The 21,674-nt window shown below is 40.5% G+C and overlaps 1 protein-coding gene across 1 annotated transcript; it reads left to right on the top strand.

Annotated features, from left to right (window-relative positions):
• Positions 1 to 15,107: 15,107 nt before the first annotated feature.
• Positions 15,108 to 20,861, top strand: Smp_207000 (hypothetical protein; the record flags this gene model as incomplete). Its single annotated transcript, XM_018788597.1, has 3 exons — positions 15,108 to 15,479; positions 19,392 to 19,724; positions 20,748 to 20,861. 3 exons carry the CDS (start codon positions 15,108 to 15,110, stop codon positions 20,859 to 20,861), a joined length of 819 nt encoding a protein of 272 aa, XP_018654124.1.
• Between the last annotated feature and the right edge of the window lie 813 nt (positions 20,862 to 21,674).

Below are 21,674 nucleotides of genomic sequence, written 5' to 3'. Positions count from 1 at the left end.
TGTACATCTATGGATATAGTTAAACCATTTGTAAGCATTTTGAAATCTTACCCTAAATTGATTTTAATGTGGCTGAAGAATTCAGTGGCATTTCCAGTCTTAGTATCAACCAGTTCAAAGGATGTACTTGAGGTTATGAGACACTATTTTATACTCACTTTAAAAAATAGTCTAAGAGGGGATTCGCTTTCTTGTCCACGTAATCAAACTTTTACTACTAATTATAATCTACTTGAGTATATCCGTCCTAGGATCATAAAAACACTGGCGGATATAGTCGCTGAACCATTGGCTATCCTGTCTGATGCGTCTTCAGGGCAGTCTTTCAAGAGACTGGGAAGCCTCAAATTTCAGTCTTTTTTATAAGACGGAAACAAGAAATTCAACCAGTAACTATCGAATAGTTAGTTTAACCAGTGTGTTAATAAAACTTATGAAAAAGAGTATTCGGAAAGCTATTTCAATCCATGATAAGGAGAATAACCTTTTAGCCATTGAAGGATCATGGCTTAAGAGGAGGCATATCATGTTTGACAAATCTGCTCATTGCAGAAGATTGGGCTTCAGAGAACGATAGTAATATTCCGGTATAAACAATTTTCTTAGATCCGGGTAAAGCCTTTGAAACTTCCCCTGTAGCCCCTTAAGGCTCACTGCTGGTCCCAAGCTCAGATAAATGAGGAGCGTTGGGCACAGGTTAAGAAACCACATTCAGCAAAATATAAACCTTCCAGGAAGACACTGATCTGAAAAATCATTCGAAAAAATAAAACCGCGCTGAGAGTTGAAGGATCTTTATTTAGTAGACCTCTGACGCTTCATGATGAAAGCCTAGATGCTTCTGGAGTCGCGAGCACGGTTCTCCTTCCAAAACAAGGGCAACAATGTTTGAGACCGGAAGGATCAGTGGAACAACAGGAGGGACGAGGATATACTACCTGGCGTCGCTCGAATAAGTTTAGAGTGCTGTCATCGTAGACTATGCTCGAGAAGAGGTAACAGGCATAAATAAGCAACATGGCAAGGAAGTAATTAAGGTCTGAGAAAATGTCTCATATCTGAGTCTTGAGTTAAAACTGGAAGGCTCTGGGATCCGTGATGGAGTCATAAATTGGATAAGCGACATTTTTAGTGATAAAAGACAATCAGTGTGGATAAACCGTGGTCTATTAACTCGGAATCTGCGAAATGTAGGGTTCCCGAAGGTACAATTCTTGGGCCTTTCCTTTTAGCATTTTATTTAAATGATTTGCTGACTGTAATTAAGTCGTATGTTCTACTCTTTGCAGATGACACTAGGATTCGAAGACCCAAACACAGTATGTCAGATGAGATAATGTTTCAGGATAACCTAAATTCACAGGTTGATTGGATGTATGGGTGGTTATTATAAGTGAATTCTAGCAATAATAGGACATGGGATTTAAGCAGCGAGTCTTTGCTTCAAGTATGGAGCGGATATGATGGAATGAGTTCATCGGCGAGAGGCTGAAATAGTGAATGGTTTCTCTGGCCTATGTTATGAAGACAGACTGAGACGCCTCAACTTATTTCCGTTATCTCACATCAAGCCACGGAGTTGCGGGGGATGGTGTAACATCATGTGCTGTGTTAAACCCACATCGTTTATTCTAGCTCCGGACAAGACAGTCTACACATTTTTCTTTCACTACATTTTGAGCTCGTCACTTATTGGTTTGTTTACTCTGTTTTTAGATGAGCGTGTGTGCACTTCTTATGCTACTCATCACATTTGTATCTGGCTATACATATTGATTAACGCCTGAATAAATCGAGTTGGTTCATTTGACTTCTCCAATCAGAATCACTGTTCCTCTTTCTTTCATCTCCCTGATTACCTGTTCAGATCACTAAGTGAATCCATTCTCGTATTTGGATTATTTCAATTCGTTATTCACTAACGCTCAATAAGTTGGTAATTATACACGAGGAAAGCCGTCATGTGTATTTCAGTAAAAATCAATCATTCATACAATCCAAATGAAGTCAGATCTAAGGGTGACTAAAGAGTGACCGAATACTGACTTACCGCATATTGAGAGACGTTATCGGTAATAATATGTCTTATCTATTCCTTCCATCTATGAACAGTCGTATGAGATGACATTCTGGGTTTAAAAAACAGAGATCTGATCGTTTACGTCCGGAGTTCCGTTTCTCACACGTAATGGATTACGGGAATTCAGTACCAGAACACATAACAACATATCTCATTTTGAAACATCTAGAGAGGGATCGGATCCTTACAGTAGCACCAATTTCAAGGATTATTATAGGCCGATTGACTTCCTATCATTACTGCTGAAGAATGAACAATTAAATCCTAACAAAAGTGTAGTGATGCAATTAAATAACTACGATGATTCGTATCACTACACAATATGTGGACTAGTGTTGCCCAAGGTAAGAAACTATAAAGATTTAGGAGTCATACTAAGTAATGATCTCAAAACAACCAGTCACTGTAAGGCTGCTGTTGCAAAAGGCTATAGGGTATTATGGTCTATTCGTAGATCTTTCCGGTATCTGGATGGGGAAATGTTTAGATTATTATACCCAACTTTCGTACGGCCACATTTGGAATATGGGATTCAAGCAGCGAGTCCTTGTTTCAAATATGAGGCGGATATGTTGGAACGAGTCCAACGCCGCGGGACAAAAATGGTAAAAGGCCTATCTGGCCTATCTTATGAAGACAGACTGAGACACCTCAATTTATTTCCGTTATCTTACTGGCGAATACGGGGTAATCTAATATTGGCATATCGTATCCTGAACGATGACCTTGGTACTAACATGTCCGATCTTTTCCTCCCGTCTAGGGATGATCATTTGAGAGCACATTCGAAGAAAGTCCAAAAACCGAGATCAAATCGTCTACGTCTGGAGTTTCGTTTCTCGCAACGAGTAGTGAATTACTGGAATTCTCTACCAGAACACGTAATATCAGCACCTTCTAATGGTATATTCAAGACGAGATTGGACCTCCACAGTATAACAAACTGCAAGGATTAAAATAGGTCAATAGACCTTCTATCCTTATTACTGAAGACTGAAGATATTGAACATTTGAAGTTGCTCCTGTGGTTCGTGGCTGATTTGTAGGTTGCGTGTCTTGTGAGTCTTGTTGAAGTGTTTTCATGGTCACCCTAAATTTCGTTTCGCTTCCAATGTGTCTGGTTTTATAATCATTGACTTTGAAACACACCTATCTCCTCTGATTTATTTCAACGTGTTTGGGGTAGAAAGGATGTATCAAATCCGAATTCATTTCTCAATATTCGATGCATCGCAATTAATTTCTCGCTTTATCTTTTGTACGATAGTACAACAAGGTCTAAATTTTTAAGGGACTCGTTGTTTGACAGGCTGTGCTACTCTTCAATGACCACAGTAGTGGTTTTCTGTGTACTTTCCAAAATATCCAAGTTACCTTTAGACCAGTGCCATTCATTGTACGCCTTTTTAACATAAACATTCATAGGACTGTCTGAAACGTCATCAATATACTTTTATGTAACTTCGTTTTAGATCCCATACCGTTATTAACCCTTCAGTTTTGACCTGAAAGCAGTGAATTGTCTTGAAATAATGTTCAAAACCACTGAATTAACGTGAACCAAGACCAAAGTCATTAGTATTTGTGCAAGGTGTTGTTTATCTCCATCCGCATCCCTATTGCAAGTAGAGGTACACTGCATCATTGATGAAAACTGGCTGAAACCTTAGCCAGTTAATCAGGATATTGTGGTGCGTAGAGGTTTTCGTCCTCTGCCATGACTTTTGTTTTATCCGGAACTTTGCAAGACGTTCCTTTCTATAATTACAGTGGAAATAAAAACACATGATTTTATTCTGTAGCTGATGTTAAAAAATAGTTCCTTTAGTTGCTGGATCGGAAATTACGGAAGCTGATTTTCATTTTCTCTGAGAAGTACTAATTATGGTAACAGATTTACTTTCAGTAGACTTATGGAGTTCCATTGCATTGGCTGCACTAAGACTGATAGAGATGTTCCAGCGTTTTATCTTTTGTCGCGTTAAGCACCGAACTTTACGGCTGATCGATGGATAGTCGTAAGCTTCGTTCTTTGAGACTATGATTAAGTAATAAGGTTATATAACTTTTGTAAGCTGCTCCGCAGATCTAAAGAGGCTACAGAGTTGATGAAATCTTTCTATCGTCTTCCATTGCATTAGGGAAAGTCGGTGTTTATGGCTAGTAGTTTTTCGTACAAAGCCGGATAAAACAGTTTGTAGTAGTTGGTTCTAGAACGTTAAATCTTTTCTTTTAGATTTGATGCTAATGACGTATGGTAACATGGGCTGATGCATATATATGCCCGGTCGTACGTAGTAGTTGACTAACTGACTTCTAGAAGTCGTTGGTTTTCATTTGGAGCTGATCCATTTGTTATAAATGAATTGATATATTTGTAATATCCCAATGAGTAGAAAAATTAGATTTTCTGACGTTTCGCGACTCACTGTAAGCCACTTCTTCAGAGAACAAATGACTAAATTCACATTTATCCAAGTTTAAATAGTACAACGGAACAACACGAATATTAGGTGATCAATCAAAAAACAGGTCTGAATAGATCAATGTCATGTCATTTCATTTCGGTCAAAGTGATTCATAAGCGACATGTATGTAATTTTGTGTGTACGTATGCATTGTTAATGATGAAAAATGTGTGACATTTATAATTTATTCAGACCTGTTTTTTGATTGATCACCTAGTATTCGTGTTGTTCCGTTGTACTATTTAAACTTGGATAAATGTGAATTTGGTCATTTGTTCTCTGAAGAAGTGGCTTACATTGAGTCGCGAAACGTCAGAAAATCTAATTTTTCTACTCATTGGGATATTACAAATATATCAATTTATTTATAACAACCTGCCCAATGCTCAATTTATTCAAAATTATCAAATCAAGACTTGGTAATGATACCTATGATCCATTTGTTGTCCAGAAGATTTTGGATCTCTCCATATATAGAAGCTTGAAATTGATCGCAATGCTGTTGTGTGGCATTGGCGCAATTTCTAGATAAAACTCAATCTTAAACCAGGTATTCATGGTGTAAAAGCGGGACTGGGTCTGAGAGAATGTCCAACTGTTCACGAATAACACTTCATTTCATCTGAATCACCAGTGAAACACAAGCCTGATCACTACAAGATAAAATGCTTGACTTTATGTTCTGTATTTAATATTGGTAATACGGGTAATAATATAAGTTGACCCAACCCCTCTTAAAAAATACCCAAGTAGTTCTCAACCCTGATTAATAATTTACTCACCAAGTTTTCGTTACACAAAATGCTCAGATATAAAAATATTTATCACTTAGTACTCAAGTCGAACGTGTATATGGAATGTCTTTAGGTTATCAATGCGTTTTGTGGCGATCTGCACAAAAATAGGACAAGTTCCTCAAATTATATTCAGAAGTTCTTCTGGTCATATGAAAAGTAGAGTATGTACCAATTAATAACATCTAGATGACATCCTACCTCTACTGTTTTGTAGAAACCTAATTTCTAGTTCACAACCTCGCATAATGCATCAGTTTTCTCCGAATTTTATCTCCTTGGTATTGTAGTGAGGACATAACGCATATGATATGCATGTGCTTGTCGACAAACTGTTGAACTTATCGTCCTCAGTATAGACTCAAAGATTTGCAACATGCTACTTTATTGTTCCAAAAGATACCTGTAGAGTAGTTTTTCCACAATATTGATTTTAGGTTTTTAAGGTACTCAGTACATTCTCGGCTTAGTTTAACCATTTATATGCAAGTGAAGAGTTAGTAAGTTATCTTTAATTTACGATGCCTTTAGAGATTAGATGTCATACTTATAGAAAGACAACCATGTATTTTAGAAATTAGTTCTTCGCTTTGATATTTTGGTGCCAAAAAATGGTCAGTCAGGTAAGTGACTCTGGACGTTTATTCATTAAAACGGTGTACTGATGAGTGCACAGTTGTCGTCAATTGTAGTGTCCGACACTACATGTGCGAAACGTGCGTTGGATATTCAATGTGGCCTAAACAAAATGTAAAACTAACATCATTCAGTTGTTGAAAAAACGGTCTAAGAAGGATTTTATATTTTGACATTTAAATGTACATATCTCAATTTCCCAAGAGGCGAACAATGTAGGACCTGCCGTAAATGTGTACAGACCCAATTTTCTTCGGTTCACACTAGCACAGCCAGGAGAAGTCAGCGATACAAAACACAAAAGTAAATATAATAGTACAAAGTACAAAACTCGAATTATAACCGAAAACTCAATTTTACTAATATGGTATCTGAAATGTTCTTTTGGGAACCGTTGACGAATGGACTTACAGAAGTGATGTCTGGATAACACTTCTTTGTTTTGTTAATAGAAATGAGTAAATTTTCAGAGATATCTCCTTTTAAGAATTTAGATATTTTCATAGTTTCTTCCTTGGTTTTATATTGCTTGAAGCTTCGATTAGTCATAGTTTTCATTCGTCAACAATAAAATCACCACTCTGCTTTTTCCATCCAGTCCTAGCGTTAGCAAGTAATGACCAGTTTGAAAGCTCCTAGAACAAATTTCGCAGAATATCCCGGCTACTAAAGTGTGTGTCAGTCAAATTATCACCACGGCTCCTAAAAATCTTGTGAAATTTTGACATTAAGAACACGACTCAATCGCCGGAGCTGTCTTTCGTAGATAATGATGACCGAACAGTCACCAAATATCCCATAAATGGTCAGATTTCACAGAAATTGGGTGGGATTACTTCCATCCTGACTAATATTATGATGACGTCAAAGATAAGATAAACCGTCTTGCTATTTATATTACGTGGATTAATCTCATATGCCACTACACAACCAGTGCTTGTACAGCTACTCCGACACAAAAACTCAACTGCTTCCAACAGTTTACTACAGAAGACGAGCAAATGCTCAAGATTGTCATTTATTTATATAAGACACTATATCCTTGCAAGTCACTACAGTTCTCGAAGAACTACTTCACATTGCTAAGGTACTAGGCGTATTTATGAACGCTAATTGCTAATAATAAAATAAGAATGTTATTATTTCATTATTATAAATTGCTGACTGAAGTTCAACCTGGATGGCTGTGTGAGTCTAGTCAGTACTAATTTACACGTCTTTGTAGGTTAACAGTTGGTTCTAAAAGTAGCTAGTTTTGACACTTGGGATTTACGAAACAATGGATTTCTTGACGACCGAAGCAAGCAGAAGTTTGAGGCATGCCTATAGATGTGCGGAATCTAGGTTCTTACCTTAAGTGGAGCGGCAGTCTTTATTCAGTTCTGACAATGAACAAATGGCAATAATATCGTTGATTCCGGTCCATCCTTGCATTGCAGACGGACTGTGAACGGTGATGAACAGAAACAAGTTACGATATGCGCAAAGTTTTGGAAAACAGTCCCATTATTTAACTTTGGACCACGAGTCTCCATTGGGCACAGAAACGTTCTTGCTTGTTTCTAAACACATCTCGGATGCGCTTTCTTATAAATCCAGTTTTATTACACCTGAGCTAGTATCCACCGTATCATAGGCGGAGATTATGAAATCACATGATGATACGTTTGTACGCTTTGCTAATTATTCGCTACTTGAACTTCAATATCGTGAAGGAGATTATTCTGTCCTCTTCTTCCTACCCCCTAGCCGGGGTAAAACCACCGGTTTTGCAAATGATGCTTTATGATTTTGACCCAATATGGTTGAACGAAATACATAATATAAATTCAAATTATAAATAAAAAATGACTAGAATATTTGAACTGAGTATACGTTATTAACAGAAACCATCGTGAAACTGTATTGAGACTATGAACAGCGTTCACATTGAATAATTTACTGTGGCATAATTTCAACCACAAGTTGTAATTAAAGATTCCACATCCTCAACACATCGTTCCCCATCGCTTTAACGAAACCTAACATAAAAACAAACAAGCGATTAGTGTTGTCTCTGCTGTAACTCTTACTGCCACACCGAACCTGTCCAGGGCGCCGACTCCACGGAGTTTCTTGATAAGCGTAGGTTAAACGTTTTCAATCGATAGATCAAGTGCATTCGCAGCACTCCACCAAAAACTTGAATATTAGTCTCATTTGCACAGCATACATCAATGTCGAGACTTCAGTGACAATTACAGCTGTCAGTTGTTCGATCTGCACTAGTCTGTGAGTGCTGACAGTAAGGAGCTAAAATACCACACGTGGTTTCCTAAAAGTTGTGTCAGGTTTGTTTAGCGACAGCGCAAAACTTTTAACAGTAATTGGGTTAAAGATTAAGATTATCATAAGAAAACGTGCTATAAAAGAAAGTAGGACATTGAAATGAAACAAATTTGTTTTTATATCTTTTGAGCATCAACGTCTAATATAATCGAATCATCGTAAGTTCTGAAGCCTTACGGACACAAATCCCAATAGGTGTTTTCCTTAGAGGACTTTTGATCCTGGCCTTCGATTTAAGCCATTAAATCACGTCAAATGCCGTCCGGCGGCCAGTCACTCAGCTACAACGTGGGACCAGGCACATATATGCATCGGTCCAAGTTGCCATACCTCGTTAGCACAACAAAATGTACACCGAATTCATGGAAGTAGTTAATTTAGTGGTGGTAATATTATGAAGGAAAGGTTGTACATAAGGATATAGTATGGGAAGGAAGAACGTTATGAAGCAATTTTAATCTTAAGGTTTAAGGGGAGATAAAGAGTGTATACACCTACGCCATTGTGATTGATTCTGAGCCATGTCACCCAGAGTCTCCAACCATTGGTTACGATAGTCACGTGGACCCCAACCAGGTAGTCTGCATCTGCCAACATGGCTCAGACTAGAAGTTAGTGACTTCAAGCACTGATGCCACGTTTTGGTTTGGCCGCCCCTAACTCTTTTCCAACCATCCCCTACACTAGTCAGCATAGCGTAACACGTGACCCAACCATCTCAGTCGATGAAGATTCATCACCTTATCAACTGATTTACCATCATTTCCTAATACCCTGTCTCTAACCTCACTATTACTTACCCGGTGATCCCAGTAGATGCGAGAAATATTTCTTAGGCATCTGTGGTCAAATACTAGTAACTTACGAGTATCTTCTACTCTTAATGGCCACGTTTCACAGCTGTAAAGTAGAACAGAGCGAACTGCTCCACAGTATATTCGTCCCTTCCCGACCGTTGCTGCTACCTTGACGTGGTGGTCGGGCTTGCCTATCGTGATGATCCAATCGAGCTATGCTGGCTGGAACAATCGTTCCTCAAGGTCCTACCATGCCAGACAGGTCGGTTGAAGAGCGGTGAGACTAAAAGCAGCAATCCCAAGGTCCGAAGGCGAAGTCGTACTGCTGACTGTACAGAGGTGTGAAAGCAGTAAGGTGTTTCCTTCAGACAACCAGCATGACAGCGATGCTGCCTTCCCACAAGGAGGGGTGGGGTTAGAAAAGGTCGACCCTAAAAATGCACACCTCGCCTTATCCCACGGATTTCCGTCTCCGGCGGTAAGGACTTTTGAAGAACGGAGCTAACACGTCAAAAATCCCCCACAAAAAGGCCGTGCGTGACCGGCCTCAAGCAGATGTCCCTTGGGCACTGCGGTCACGCTCCCAGGTCGTTAAGACCAACACTAATCCAACTTCTTTTTCAGGTCCCTCAAGAAATACCCTTCCACGGTGTGGGCAGCCGGGAAGTGATACTAGCCCTCATACCCTTAACTGCACACAAGACCAAGTTGGTCGCTTTCAAATCCTTCCTACACCTAATAACTCTGTTATCTCCTCGACTAACCCTTCCCACGTCCTTTATCGCGTCGCACCGCTAGGGCAAACGATTCGAGTACACAGAACGTTATTCCTGGTCTCTTGAAACCACGCTCTAAACTACATATAGGAACTTTTAATGTCCGAACATTGTGCCAAATAGGACAACAGGCTTCCTTAGCTAGAACTCTAGAATCTTACACCATCGATGTGTGCTGCGTCTCCGAAACGCGCATACAAGATCCGAGTAGTGTCATTCATTTGACCGCACCTAATCAAAATAAAGTTTCATCTCGATACACGCTCCGTGTATCTGGAAGCCCTGACGCTGCTTCCCGTGGCCTCGCTGGAGTAGGTATAGCATTAAGTCCTAGGGCAGAACTAGCTCTTTTAGACTGGATCCCAGTAGACAGTCGTCTATGCGCTGTTCGACTAAACGGATCAGTAAGGACTCGGAAAGATAGGGAAATTCGTCGTTGCCTCTTCGTCGTCTCTGCCTACTCTCCCACTGACTGCAGCTCAGACGATATAAAAGATGAGTTCTACAGGAAACTTTCTGACCTTCTCCGAGAAGCTAGGCGTTCTGATGTAGTAATAGTAGCAGGTGACTTTAATGCTCAAGTAGGTAAACTAAGTGAAAGGGAAGGACACCTGGGTGGATCTTATGGTGTCATGGCGAAAAGAACAGATAATGGCGACCGTCTGTTGCAGCTATGCTCAGATAACCGCCTATTTCTTGCAAATACTAACTTTAAGCATAAGGAAAAACATCTTTTGACCTGGCGACCCCCGAATTCGTCCCAACGTTGGACCCAATTAGATCACATCGCTATCAGCCACCGATGGAGGGGCTCGATAGAAGACTGTCGCTCATTCTGGGGCACATGCTTAGATTCAGATCATGCTCTAGTGCGAGCACGTATTTGTCTGCGTCTTACTGGACGTAGGAAAGACACTGCAGGGAAGCCTCTAAGGGTTCTACTTAATGGTAGGCAAGCTAAGAATATATTTCAGGAACAACTAGAAAAACAGTTAGGCAGCCATGTAAGTTGTGTCCACCCCGAGGCAGCGTGGAATGACATCCGAAAAGCTGTGGAATCAGCAGTGATATCCGCTAATAAGGTAAACCATAACGTTAGGGAGAAACAATGGATCTCGGCAGCATCTACCGCACTGATAGATGCTCGTAAACTCATCCCACCTGGCTCTGAGCATAACGAAGAGCGGAGTCAACTTAAGCGCAAGCTTATAAGAAGTCTACGTAATGATCGTGAACAGTGGTGGGTAGCGAAAGCAAGAGAGATGGAAAAGGCAGCGGCAATAGGTAACAGTAGGCAGCTATTCAGACTCGTTAAAGAAACCGGTATTAGGAACCCGAATATCAGTGAAACCATCTCAGATAAAGATGGGCATATAATTCATTCTCAATCCAGGAGGTTGGATCGATGGGCAGAACACTTTAGGGATCAGTTCAACTGGCCTTCAGCCACACTTCAATTACCCACGATCCCCAGTCGTCCTGAATGGCAAATTGATGTAAGTCCTCCAACCCTCTGTGAGGTTGAAAAAGCTATAGGAAATCTGAAGCGAGGGAGAGCAGCAGGCCCTGACAGGTTGACCCCTGAGATTTTTAAGGATGGTGGTCCAGTACTAGCAGTGAGATTGACTGAGGTCTTAGGTAGAATCTGGGAACTGGACGTAATTCCATCTGACTGGTCCCAATCACTGATTGTGCCAGTTTATAAGAAAGGACAAAAGTCCTCTTGTGACAATCACAGAGGGATCAGTTTGACTAATATAGTGTCTAAAATATTAGCTTCAATAATACTAGGTCGCCTAACCAAAGCTCGTGAAGAGCAGACTAGAGAAAACCAAGCTGGTTTTCGACCTGGACGTGGTTGCATAGACCAGATATTCACCCTACGTCAGGTCCTAGAACATAGACACAAATTCAGACGTCCCACAATAGTAGTATTTCTTGACCTTAAGGCGGCATTTGACTCTGTTGATCGTGAGGTTCTATGGCAATGTTTGTCACTGAAAGGAGTACCAAAGAAGTACATTAACCTCATAAAGGCTCTCTACTCGAGCACAACTGGTCGAGTTAGAGCCTATGGCGAACTGTCATCAGAACTGATTACCACAAGTGGCGTTCGTCAGGGCTGTCCACTCTCCCCATTCTTGTTTAACTTTGTCATTGACTTACTTTTAGAGATAGCACTTTCATCAGCTAAACCTCCAGGAATTGAACTTTTACCAGGAGACTCACTTGTCGACTTAGAATACGCCGACGACATAGTTTTACTCGGTGAAGACGCTGACAACATGCAGAGTCTTCTGACCACTATAAGCAACAATGCAGGCATGTTCGGAATGCGATTCTCTCCCTCGAAGTGCAAAATGTTACTTCAGGATTGGGTTGCATCGACACCCGAACTAATGATAGGGAGTGAAGTAGTTGAGCGTGTAGACCACTTCACTTATCTTGGAAGTCTCATCAGCCCTTGTGGTCTGGTATGTGACGAAATCTCAGCACGGATACAGAAGGCTCGTCTAGCTTTCGCCAACTTGCGTCATTTATGGCGTAGGCGAGATATCCGTCTAGCAACCAAAGGACGGGTTTACTGTGCAGCAGTTCGCTCCGTCCTACTCTATGGCAGTGAAACATGGCCAATAAGAGTAGAGGATATTCGTAGGCTACTAGTGTTCGATCATAGGTGTCTTCGAAGCATTGCTCGTATATCCTGGGACCACCGGGTAAGTAATGCAGTTGTTAGGAAACGAGTACTAGGTAGGGATGGCAAATCGATTGATGAAGTAGTGAAACTTCATCAGTTGAGATGGCTGGGACATGTGTTACGTATGCCCGACCACCGACTGCCCCGACGTGCAATGTTTCATGGTGTAGGAGTAGGTTGGAAGAAAGCTAGGGGTGGCCAGACCAAAACGTGGCACAAATCAATGAAGTCACTGACAAGTGGACTGGGCCATGTTGGTAGGTGTAGACTACCTGGTTGGGATTCGCGAGATGACAGCAACCGATGGTTAGAGACCTTGAATGACATGGCTCAAAATCGTTTGCAATGGCGAAGATGCATCCACTCTTTGTGTTCTACCAAATTCTAATCTTCTGAATTCCTCATGTCTTTATCTTTTTCTCTTTCCAAATTTATTTCACTGTACTATACTCCTTCAATAATTTCTTGAAACCCCTAATCTTTTGGATTTCTGATTATACTCCTACTACTTCTACCACTATGGGATTTGAATCGACAACTGCATCTCTGTGCTAATGTGGTATGGCAACTCGAACTGATGTACGTACGTACGAAGTTCTACGTTGTGACTGACTGACTGATATTCGTCCCTTAATTGATAGACGGATATCTTGTCTTCGCCATAGGTGACGTAAGTTAGCAAAAACCAAACGAGCTTTTTGAATCCGTGCTGAGATTTCGTCAGAGACCAACCCATTAGGGCTGATCAGACTTCCAAGATAAGTGAAGTTTTCGACGCGTTCGACTACTTCGCTCCCTATCCTTAGTTCAGGTGTTGACGGAGGCCAGTCCTGGAGTAACAATTTACATTTAGATGGGGAGAAACGCGTCCCAAACATCCTGGCATTATTACTGAATCCTAACAAAAGACTGCATTTTGTCAGCGTCTTCACTAAACAGGACTACGTCATCTGCGTATTCTAAGTTGCTTAGTGGAACCTTTGGTAGGAGATCAATTCCTGAAAATTCAGTCGACGATAGTGTTATTTCGATTAATAGGTCTACAATGAAGTTAAACAAAAATGGAGATAGTGGACAACCTTGCCAGATACTACTTGAGATTGCAAAATCAGACGACAGTACTCCATAGGCTCTGACTCGACTACTAGTGTTCGAGTAAAAAGCCTTCATAAGGTCTATGTACTTCCGAGGTACACCTTTCAATGACAGACACTGCCACAGAACCTCTCGGTCTACAGAGTCAAATGCTGCTTTCAAGTCAAGCACAACTATCATTGTCGGACGCCGATAAGCATGCCTGTGTTCTGAATATGGTGAATATGTGGTCGACACAGTCACGATCAGGTCTGAAGCCAGACTGATTTTCTCGTGTTTGCAGTTCTTGAGTCTTTGCTAAACGTCCGATAATTATTGAGGTTAATATTTTAAATGCTATATTAGTTAAACTAGTCCTTCCATGGTTATCACAGGATGATTTTGATCCTTTCCTATATATTGGGACAATAAGTGATTGTGACTAGTCAGATGGGATTATGTCCAACTCCCAGATTTTAGCTAAAATATTAGTCAACCTAATCGCTAATTGTTGTTGCCCACCACTGCTCACGATCGTTCCGCAGATTTTTGGTTAACCTAGATCTGATTTGTTTACGCCCTTCATCGTGTTCAGAGTCTGATGGGATGAGTTTACGCTAATCCATCAGCGAAATAGACTTGAACGGAATCTATTGGTTTTTTGGAACCCTTTGGTTTAAATTGCTAATAGATGTTACTGCTGTTTCCACAGCTGTTCGTATATCTTTCCAAGCAGCATCTGGAGGGTGTATCTTGTCGGCTCTCCGTTTTGGCTAGGTGAGGTCAAGTGAATGACCACACTAGGATTGTGTTAGTTCCGTACTTTTTGGGACCTCACCGCCGGAGAAGGAAATCCGTGGGATAAGGCGAGGTGTGTTTATTTAGGGTCGGCCTTTTCTAACCCCACCCCTCCTTGTGGGAAGGCAGCATCGCTGTTATGCTGGTTGTCTGAAGGAAACACCTTACTGCTGCCACACCTCTGTACAGTAAGCCATACGACTTCGCCCTCGGACCTTGGGTTTGCCGCTTTTAGTCTTACTGTTCTTCAACCGACCTGTCTGGCATGGCAGGACCTTGAGGAACGATTGTTCCAGCCAGTATAGCTCGATTGGTTCATCACGACAGGCAAGCCCGACCATCACGTCAAGGTAACAGCAACGGTCGGGCAGTTGGTTTTTCACTGCAATGTTAGTTAATTATTTAAAAGTGTCCAGGTATTTGAATTTTACACTTGTTTTTCAATAGGTGCACATCTTAATCGTCATGTAGACTATATTCCGCCTTTTACGTCAGTGGAATTCATTTGTACTTCCACTTTATGCTTGTTCCATTTGTGTACTAAAACATTATTGATACTTAGTTTGTTTACACAGTTTATCTAAAATTTACTTCGAAACGCAAATATATTTTGTCAAAATAAACTTACATACGCCATGACTTTTACTCAGGTGTCATCATGGAACAATGTGTAGCCGATTGTCTTAACAGCGATGACTGTGTAATGATTGTATGGTCGGGTGAAGTTCAAGAAGACGTTATGCGTGGTTTACAAGTGGCTGTTTCTACATATGTTAAGAAGCTGCAGTTCGAAAATCTAGAGAAATTCGTGGACAGTTCAGCTGTAGATAGTCAGCTTCATGAGTGTTCTGTCATATTATGTGGTTGGCCTAACTCGATAAGCGTAAACATACTCAAACTTGGCTTGCTATCAAACCTATTATCCTGTTTGCGACCTGGTGGGCGATTTTTTGGTCGTGACCTAATTACGGGTGACTGGGATTCCTTGAAAAAGAACCTAACCCTCTCTGGGTATATAAATCCCTACCAGGTATGATTTTTATAGTATGTAAATAATAGCTACAAAATTATGCTATAGCCTTTTGGTATTTCTTATCATAGAATCATACGTTTGCAAAGTTTTTAGTACAAGTAAAGCTGCAGTGAATCAATTCATCTATTTGAGCATATAAATATTGGTACAAAAGCGGGAACCGGATATATATGTGCCACACAAAACAATAAGAATGGGAGGTGGAAAAGAAGGTAATCGGCATAAAAGAAAGAAAGAACAATAACAACCACAGATTAGTGTATGTTAAAGTCATAATATGAATAATGATGGGGGAAACGGAAAGGCACAGTCAGAATTATTCTTTCAGTTAAGGTTACAAACACTGTGTATGAAGAAAGTAAAAGAAGATTACAGTAGGGTCGCCACTGGCTTCTATTCTGAGCCATATATGACAACGTCTCTAGCCATTGTGTTGCACCATCTCTCAGACCCCAGCCAGGGAGTCGTGAAGGGTCAACAGAAGCCAACCCTTTGCAGCTTTCTTTCATACCATGACACCATGTCATACACTGACCTCCTCTCCGCTTCTTCCAACCAATCCCAGTGTCGGCAAATAATGAACGACATTCATAGAACATGTCCAAGCCACCGAAGTCGGTGTTTCAAGGTGGTGACACCAATCGGATTATCGTCTCTGCGCCCGAACACACGATGCCGAACCTCTGCATCACTAACGTGGTTTTGCCACAGGATGTCAACAATCCTTCGGAGACAACGATGATCATACACAGAGAGTCGTCTAACATCCTCAACTCGGAGAGGCCAGGTTACACAAACATAGAGTGGAACTGCTCTCACCAACTCACCGTAGATCCGATATTTTACAGCCAGACTAACATCATCACGAAGGCGCCAAAGATGACCCATTTTGGCATAAGCTGCTCTGGCTTTCACTATACGTGAATCGATCTCATCACTCACGCCACCACCAACACTTATGTAGCTACCTAGATACACGAACTTCTCAACTACTTCAATCTGCTCACCATCCAGGGTGAGTACAGGATTAGAATCCTGCCATGGAAGTAGCTGCAAAGGGCTAGCTTCTGTTGGTCCTTCACGACTCCGTGGTTGGGGTCCGAGAGATGGTGCAACACAGTGGCTAGAGACGTTATCAGATATGGCTCAGAATAGAAGCCAGTGGCAAGCGTGCTGTAACCTTCTTTTACTTTCTCCATAAAGAGTGGTTCTAACTTTCTTAACTGAGAGAGTCTTCCGGTTGTACATTTCAGTCCCCCTTATCTTTTCATCCTTTCTCTTCCTATTTTCATTATTTTGTGTGGCGCATATGTATCTGGTGCCCTTTTGTACCAATATGTATGTGTTCAAATAAAATAAAATAAACCGCATACTCAAGGTCGAGAAGTCTTTCTCCAGGCAGCAGATCCACACCGCCGTTACTTACATCCATCAGAGCTACCATGTTTTCGGACACTGATTGCCAACTGATTAAGTGCAGATTGCATGGCTTGAGCATTATCGCACAGTAAGACAATATCACCCGAAAAGTCTTTCTCCAGGCCACAGATCCACACCGCCCGAGGTGTCTGTATATAGGGTTCTCAAGATGTTAATAAACTCAGGCACACCCCTGTTAAATAGACAATCCCAGAGATCAGTCTTGTCCAACGAACCGAAGGCAGCCCTGATATCAAGAAACACTGCGATTGTTGGCCTGTGATAAATATGACGGTGTTTTAACATTTGGTGGAGGGTAAAGATATGATCAATGCATCCTCGACCAGAACGAAATCCAGCCCGCTCCTCGCGAGTCAATCTTTCTTGGGTTTTAAACAACCTACGAAGTATGACAGAAGCCAATAGTTTGGACGCAATCGAAGATAGACTTATCCCCCGATAGTTGTTACAGGAACGACGTGAACCATTTTTAAAGATAGGAACGACTATCGACTCATTCCATGATGTTAGAATACTCTCTAGTTGTCAGACCTTTGTAAACAACACAGTCAATTTCTTAGCCAGAAAGTCACCACCATCTTTAAAAAGAGCGGGAAGTTAGTCATCTGGGCCTGGTGATTTGTAGCGTTTCAAGCGTTGGAGTTCCTTGCGGACTTCCGCCTCGTTTGGTAGATCAGTCGTCACAGGTCATGAAGGACAGGACAGTCTGATCGATGTTGCTGGAGCAGCAGACCAGTTGAACTGTACTTCAAAGAATTCTGCCCATCGTCCAAGACGTCGATGGGTGTTGGTGTTTGGCATCCCGTCATCTTCACAGATTGTTTCGTTCATACCGGACTTCTCTCTGCCAGTGACTTGGATGAGTTGGAAGAGCTTCCGGTAGTTACCAGATGCAGCTGTTGCTTTCAACTCATTGGCACGCTCCGACAACCAGGCTTCTCGGTCTTTACGCAAGTTTTGCCCAATTTTGTACACAACCGCGCCAGCTGATCGCGATGAGATCAATCTGAGTCCAGGCTTGAGATGCAGATAAAGGATGCCAGGTGGCACGACGGTGATGACTGTGTCGGGAGCATTCACTTGCGACTAGACAGTGACTCGAAATCGTTTAGATAGAACAGAGTTTCCACCATGGACTGGCTGCTGTATAAGGTGAAAAACGGGAGTACATGAAGTGGGAATAGAGGAAAATAAGTGACGTAGTATATATAACGATAGTAATAATAATAAAATTGTGTGTTATCAAGTGAATGTCAATTGTCTGAATTCTAAGTTAACTGAGCATAGTATTTGGTGAAGTAATTGTCATCTCATTAGGCTTGTGTGAGGGGGGTGATACTGCCCAGGTGCCCAAACTGAAGCAGGTGGTTTTCTTAGGGGGCCACACCCCGAGACTTTGACCTAAAGGTCTAACCCACAAGGCAGAGGAGCCTCGTGAGATGCGGTCACATGGTAGCTGGTGACCAACAATTGATTCATGTTCCATTTATTCCCTCAGGGTACTGGATCCCATGTGCACCATTGCTTTGGAATTAGGGACATTCGCTTTTTCTTCTCTCACTTTCGTAAACAACACCTGCGTCACGAGAAAGCAGTGTGTGAGAGCATTTCGAGAGGGAGGTCGGCCCCTCCCCACTCTCAGCCGTATCAGGGCGTTTGGGGTGTAACGGTACCATGAAATCCTCCCGCAGAAAATAAGGTTATTCTTTATTCCGTAAATGTTTTCACTGATGCATGTATCTCATTTGGTTTATCATAAATGGTTATTGAGGTATATAAGGAATTGTAGTGACCAGTAACTCCATATGTTTATTGGTTTATAATTTATTTGTTCGAGCTAGGTTTTAACGTTTTGCTCGCATTGTTCAAAAGACTGTATTTATAGATGTTCTAAGTGGCTGTTTTGTCATCCGTTGACTTCAAGTCGATTACCAAATGCGCATAGAAACGTGAGATAAGTATATTTTGTTGGGAATGATATGCTATGAGTTTAAAAGAAAATGTTCAGCTATTACTACTAAGCCACCTGTACTAGTTGGCCTGAGTATATTTTACTACATGGTTTATTCTCATTTGTAACCTAAAGTTCTCTATAAATGTTATTCTACCTGAAAGTTTATTCTTCCTTACAGTTTTCAGTTATGTCCATTCTTTGCGTTGTCATAGTTGCAATCAGTTGATTATATACATACATGTCCTAATTGTTTGTTTTCATCAACCATGCACATTGTAGCCATTGGTGTGTTCTCTACGTCTATTTATAAACAAATAACTCGTAACACTTTTGTAGCACTAAAATAATATTCTTATTCAGGTGGCCAATTTACTTGTTGCTGATAAAAAAGCATTCGATGTAACTATAATGAACTCTGTACAAATGCTTGGTAGGTTTGGAGAATATCAACAGTAGTAATTCGTATCTGTACAAAAAGATGTTTAGTCTTTTCTTACCTTTTATTCACATTTCAGTTATCATGTGAAAACCACTTAATATTCAGCGCCTCTGTTCCGTCCAATTATACCCAGGGTTCTAGTGTCAAACTCCCATGGGCTAACAGTGATGTCGAGGCGGCTTGGGAAAATGTTGATAATTCATCTGACGCCAATGGAAATATTATAAATACAAATACGCTTTTGCAAAAATCAGATTTGAAAACTCCTTTGTCTGTCTGTGGCAAAGAGGCTGCTACGGACTCAGTTGGGAAAAAGAAACGGGCTTGTAAAAACTGTACATGTGGCTTGGCTGAAATCGAAGCAGCGGAAGAAGATAAATCGGACGTCCCAATATCGTCCTGTGGAAATGTAAGCCATGGTTATCTATTTTACTTTTTAGCACACCATGGTAGACAAGTAGTTTGTGGTGATAGAGTGTTAGAGAAAAACATTAAGTGAAGCTATAATCAAGCAGATGTTCGACATTTCTTAAATACAAACGCGATACATATTGCTGGGGACGCTGCAAACATAAGTTGTTTTCGAGTTTACTACAACTTCGTCACAGACTAATCTTAGCTCGGAATGTAGAAGTCCGGCACTGTCGGACATATCACAGTTACACAAACCAGTTTGAGAGCGATTTCTTTGTTATTCTTAGGTTTGTATCTCCGTTGTATATTCAAAGTACAAAGCGTATGGGCTTCAGGTTGTTACTTATTAGCATATTCCAGCTTTTTGAGCAAAAAATACACGCATAACCCGTGTTCTTTCTTATGCGGTCAGAGAGCAATGACAATAGATATTCATTGGCTTATGGTCGAATTTCTTGCTTGCGCCTATAGTTTGGAAATATATATAATCATTTACCACACAGGATTATTCTAAACAATATAGTTTTTATAAGTGAAAACCCATTATGTAAGTCAAACTGAATCCATCCTAACAGAATGCTATAACTGAACATCTAATAACGCGCTCATTATCACAAAATAAACACGTTATCATTCATATCATAATCGTCTGAAAATTGTCTTTCACTGACGAGTTGTACGCTTATTGAGAAAATTCAAAACATTTTTAGAGCCTAGTGGTTGACCGCTGGATTGTAGATTCAAATTCAAGTGTAGCACAAAGGACTAGTTGTATACAACACATATTCCTGATTAATTCGATTTACTTAGCAAAATATTGTTATGAATAACCTTCAGTCGTAGTATGGTTATGACCATTTTCTTCAGGTTTAGTGGATCTTATAGATTTTGTGTAGTTCATCCACTGGTGCCTGATAAAACTAAATTGACATGTGAAAAAGAATCCAAATTGTTTTAATTTTCGAACAGTATCTACTTTGTTATGTTATTTTCAACCGTTTTTTAAAATACCTTTTAGTGTTATCTTGGGGATGCTTTTCGATGTTCTACATGCCCTTATCGTGGGCTTCCACCGTTTAAGCCTGGCGAAAGAATTTTAATACCGGATGATGTTTTGAGAGCCGATTTGTGACAGGCGTACGTACACTTTGCAGACTAGTCTATTGTGAATCTCCGTATGTCTTTACTGTTATAACAAGCCTTACTTCATCTCGATGAATTTTAAGTTTTGTTACGTTATCGTCTTCAAACACTGATATCCAGACAGCTAATTTCAAATAGTATAACTTTTAACTTGGACCGAATGTCTATGGTATATGTTATTATGGAATTAGGTACTGGTGTTGAAAAATGTGTGGTTGGTATCACAAGTTCAGCCAGTACAGTGAATTCGTCACTAATCACATATAAGGCCTAAGCAACAAAGAATTGTAATATGTGCGCAACTGTATATCAGAACATACTATCTCGTTGTATAAAATAGCAGGTTAACCTTTGTAGATGGTAGGTCTTTATTAAAGTGCTAGTAAATGCATTCATATTTAACGCACATACGTCATGTGGTCGTTTATTCGCTTTTATCAAGTTTGTACGAATAAAACTGAGAATGGTCAGCACAATTTCCGCATTCATCATATCAATTCAAACACGTTTCTACATATTTTAAAATCTTTCATAGTCACCCTAATTTATCTGAAAGGATAATAATGCTAATTGTGTATTTTTCTTTTTGACTGATAATTCATTGCTTGTTCAAGTCGTTGCACGAAGAAAATGAAAATTGTTACAATCAAAGGACATGTATTGTCTATCAGATAACCGTCTAATATTTACCGTGGTTGTTTATACCAAAACGAATATCTCACTAACAAAGAGATCTAGTTGTCCCACAATCATACTTAGTTCATCTACTTCACTAATATTTTCTGCATGGAATGGGTTTGGA

The sequence above is a fragment of the Schistosoma mansoni genome, chromosome W (genome assembly GCF_000237925.1).
Source record: "Schistosoma mansoni strain Puerto Rico chromosome W, complete genome".
Classification (NCBI taxonomy): domain Eukaryota; kingdom Metazoa; phylum Platyhelminthes; class Trematoda; order Strigeidida; family Schistosomatidae; genus Schistosoma; species Schistosoma mansoni.
The sequence above is the reverse complement of the archived record's forward strand: the minus strand, read 5'-3'. Positions and strand labels throughout refer to the sequence as shown.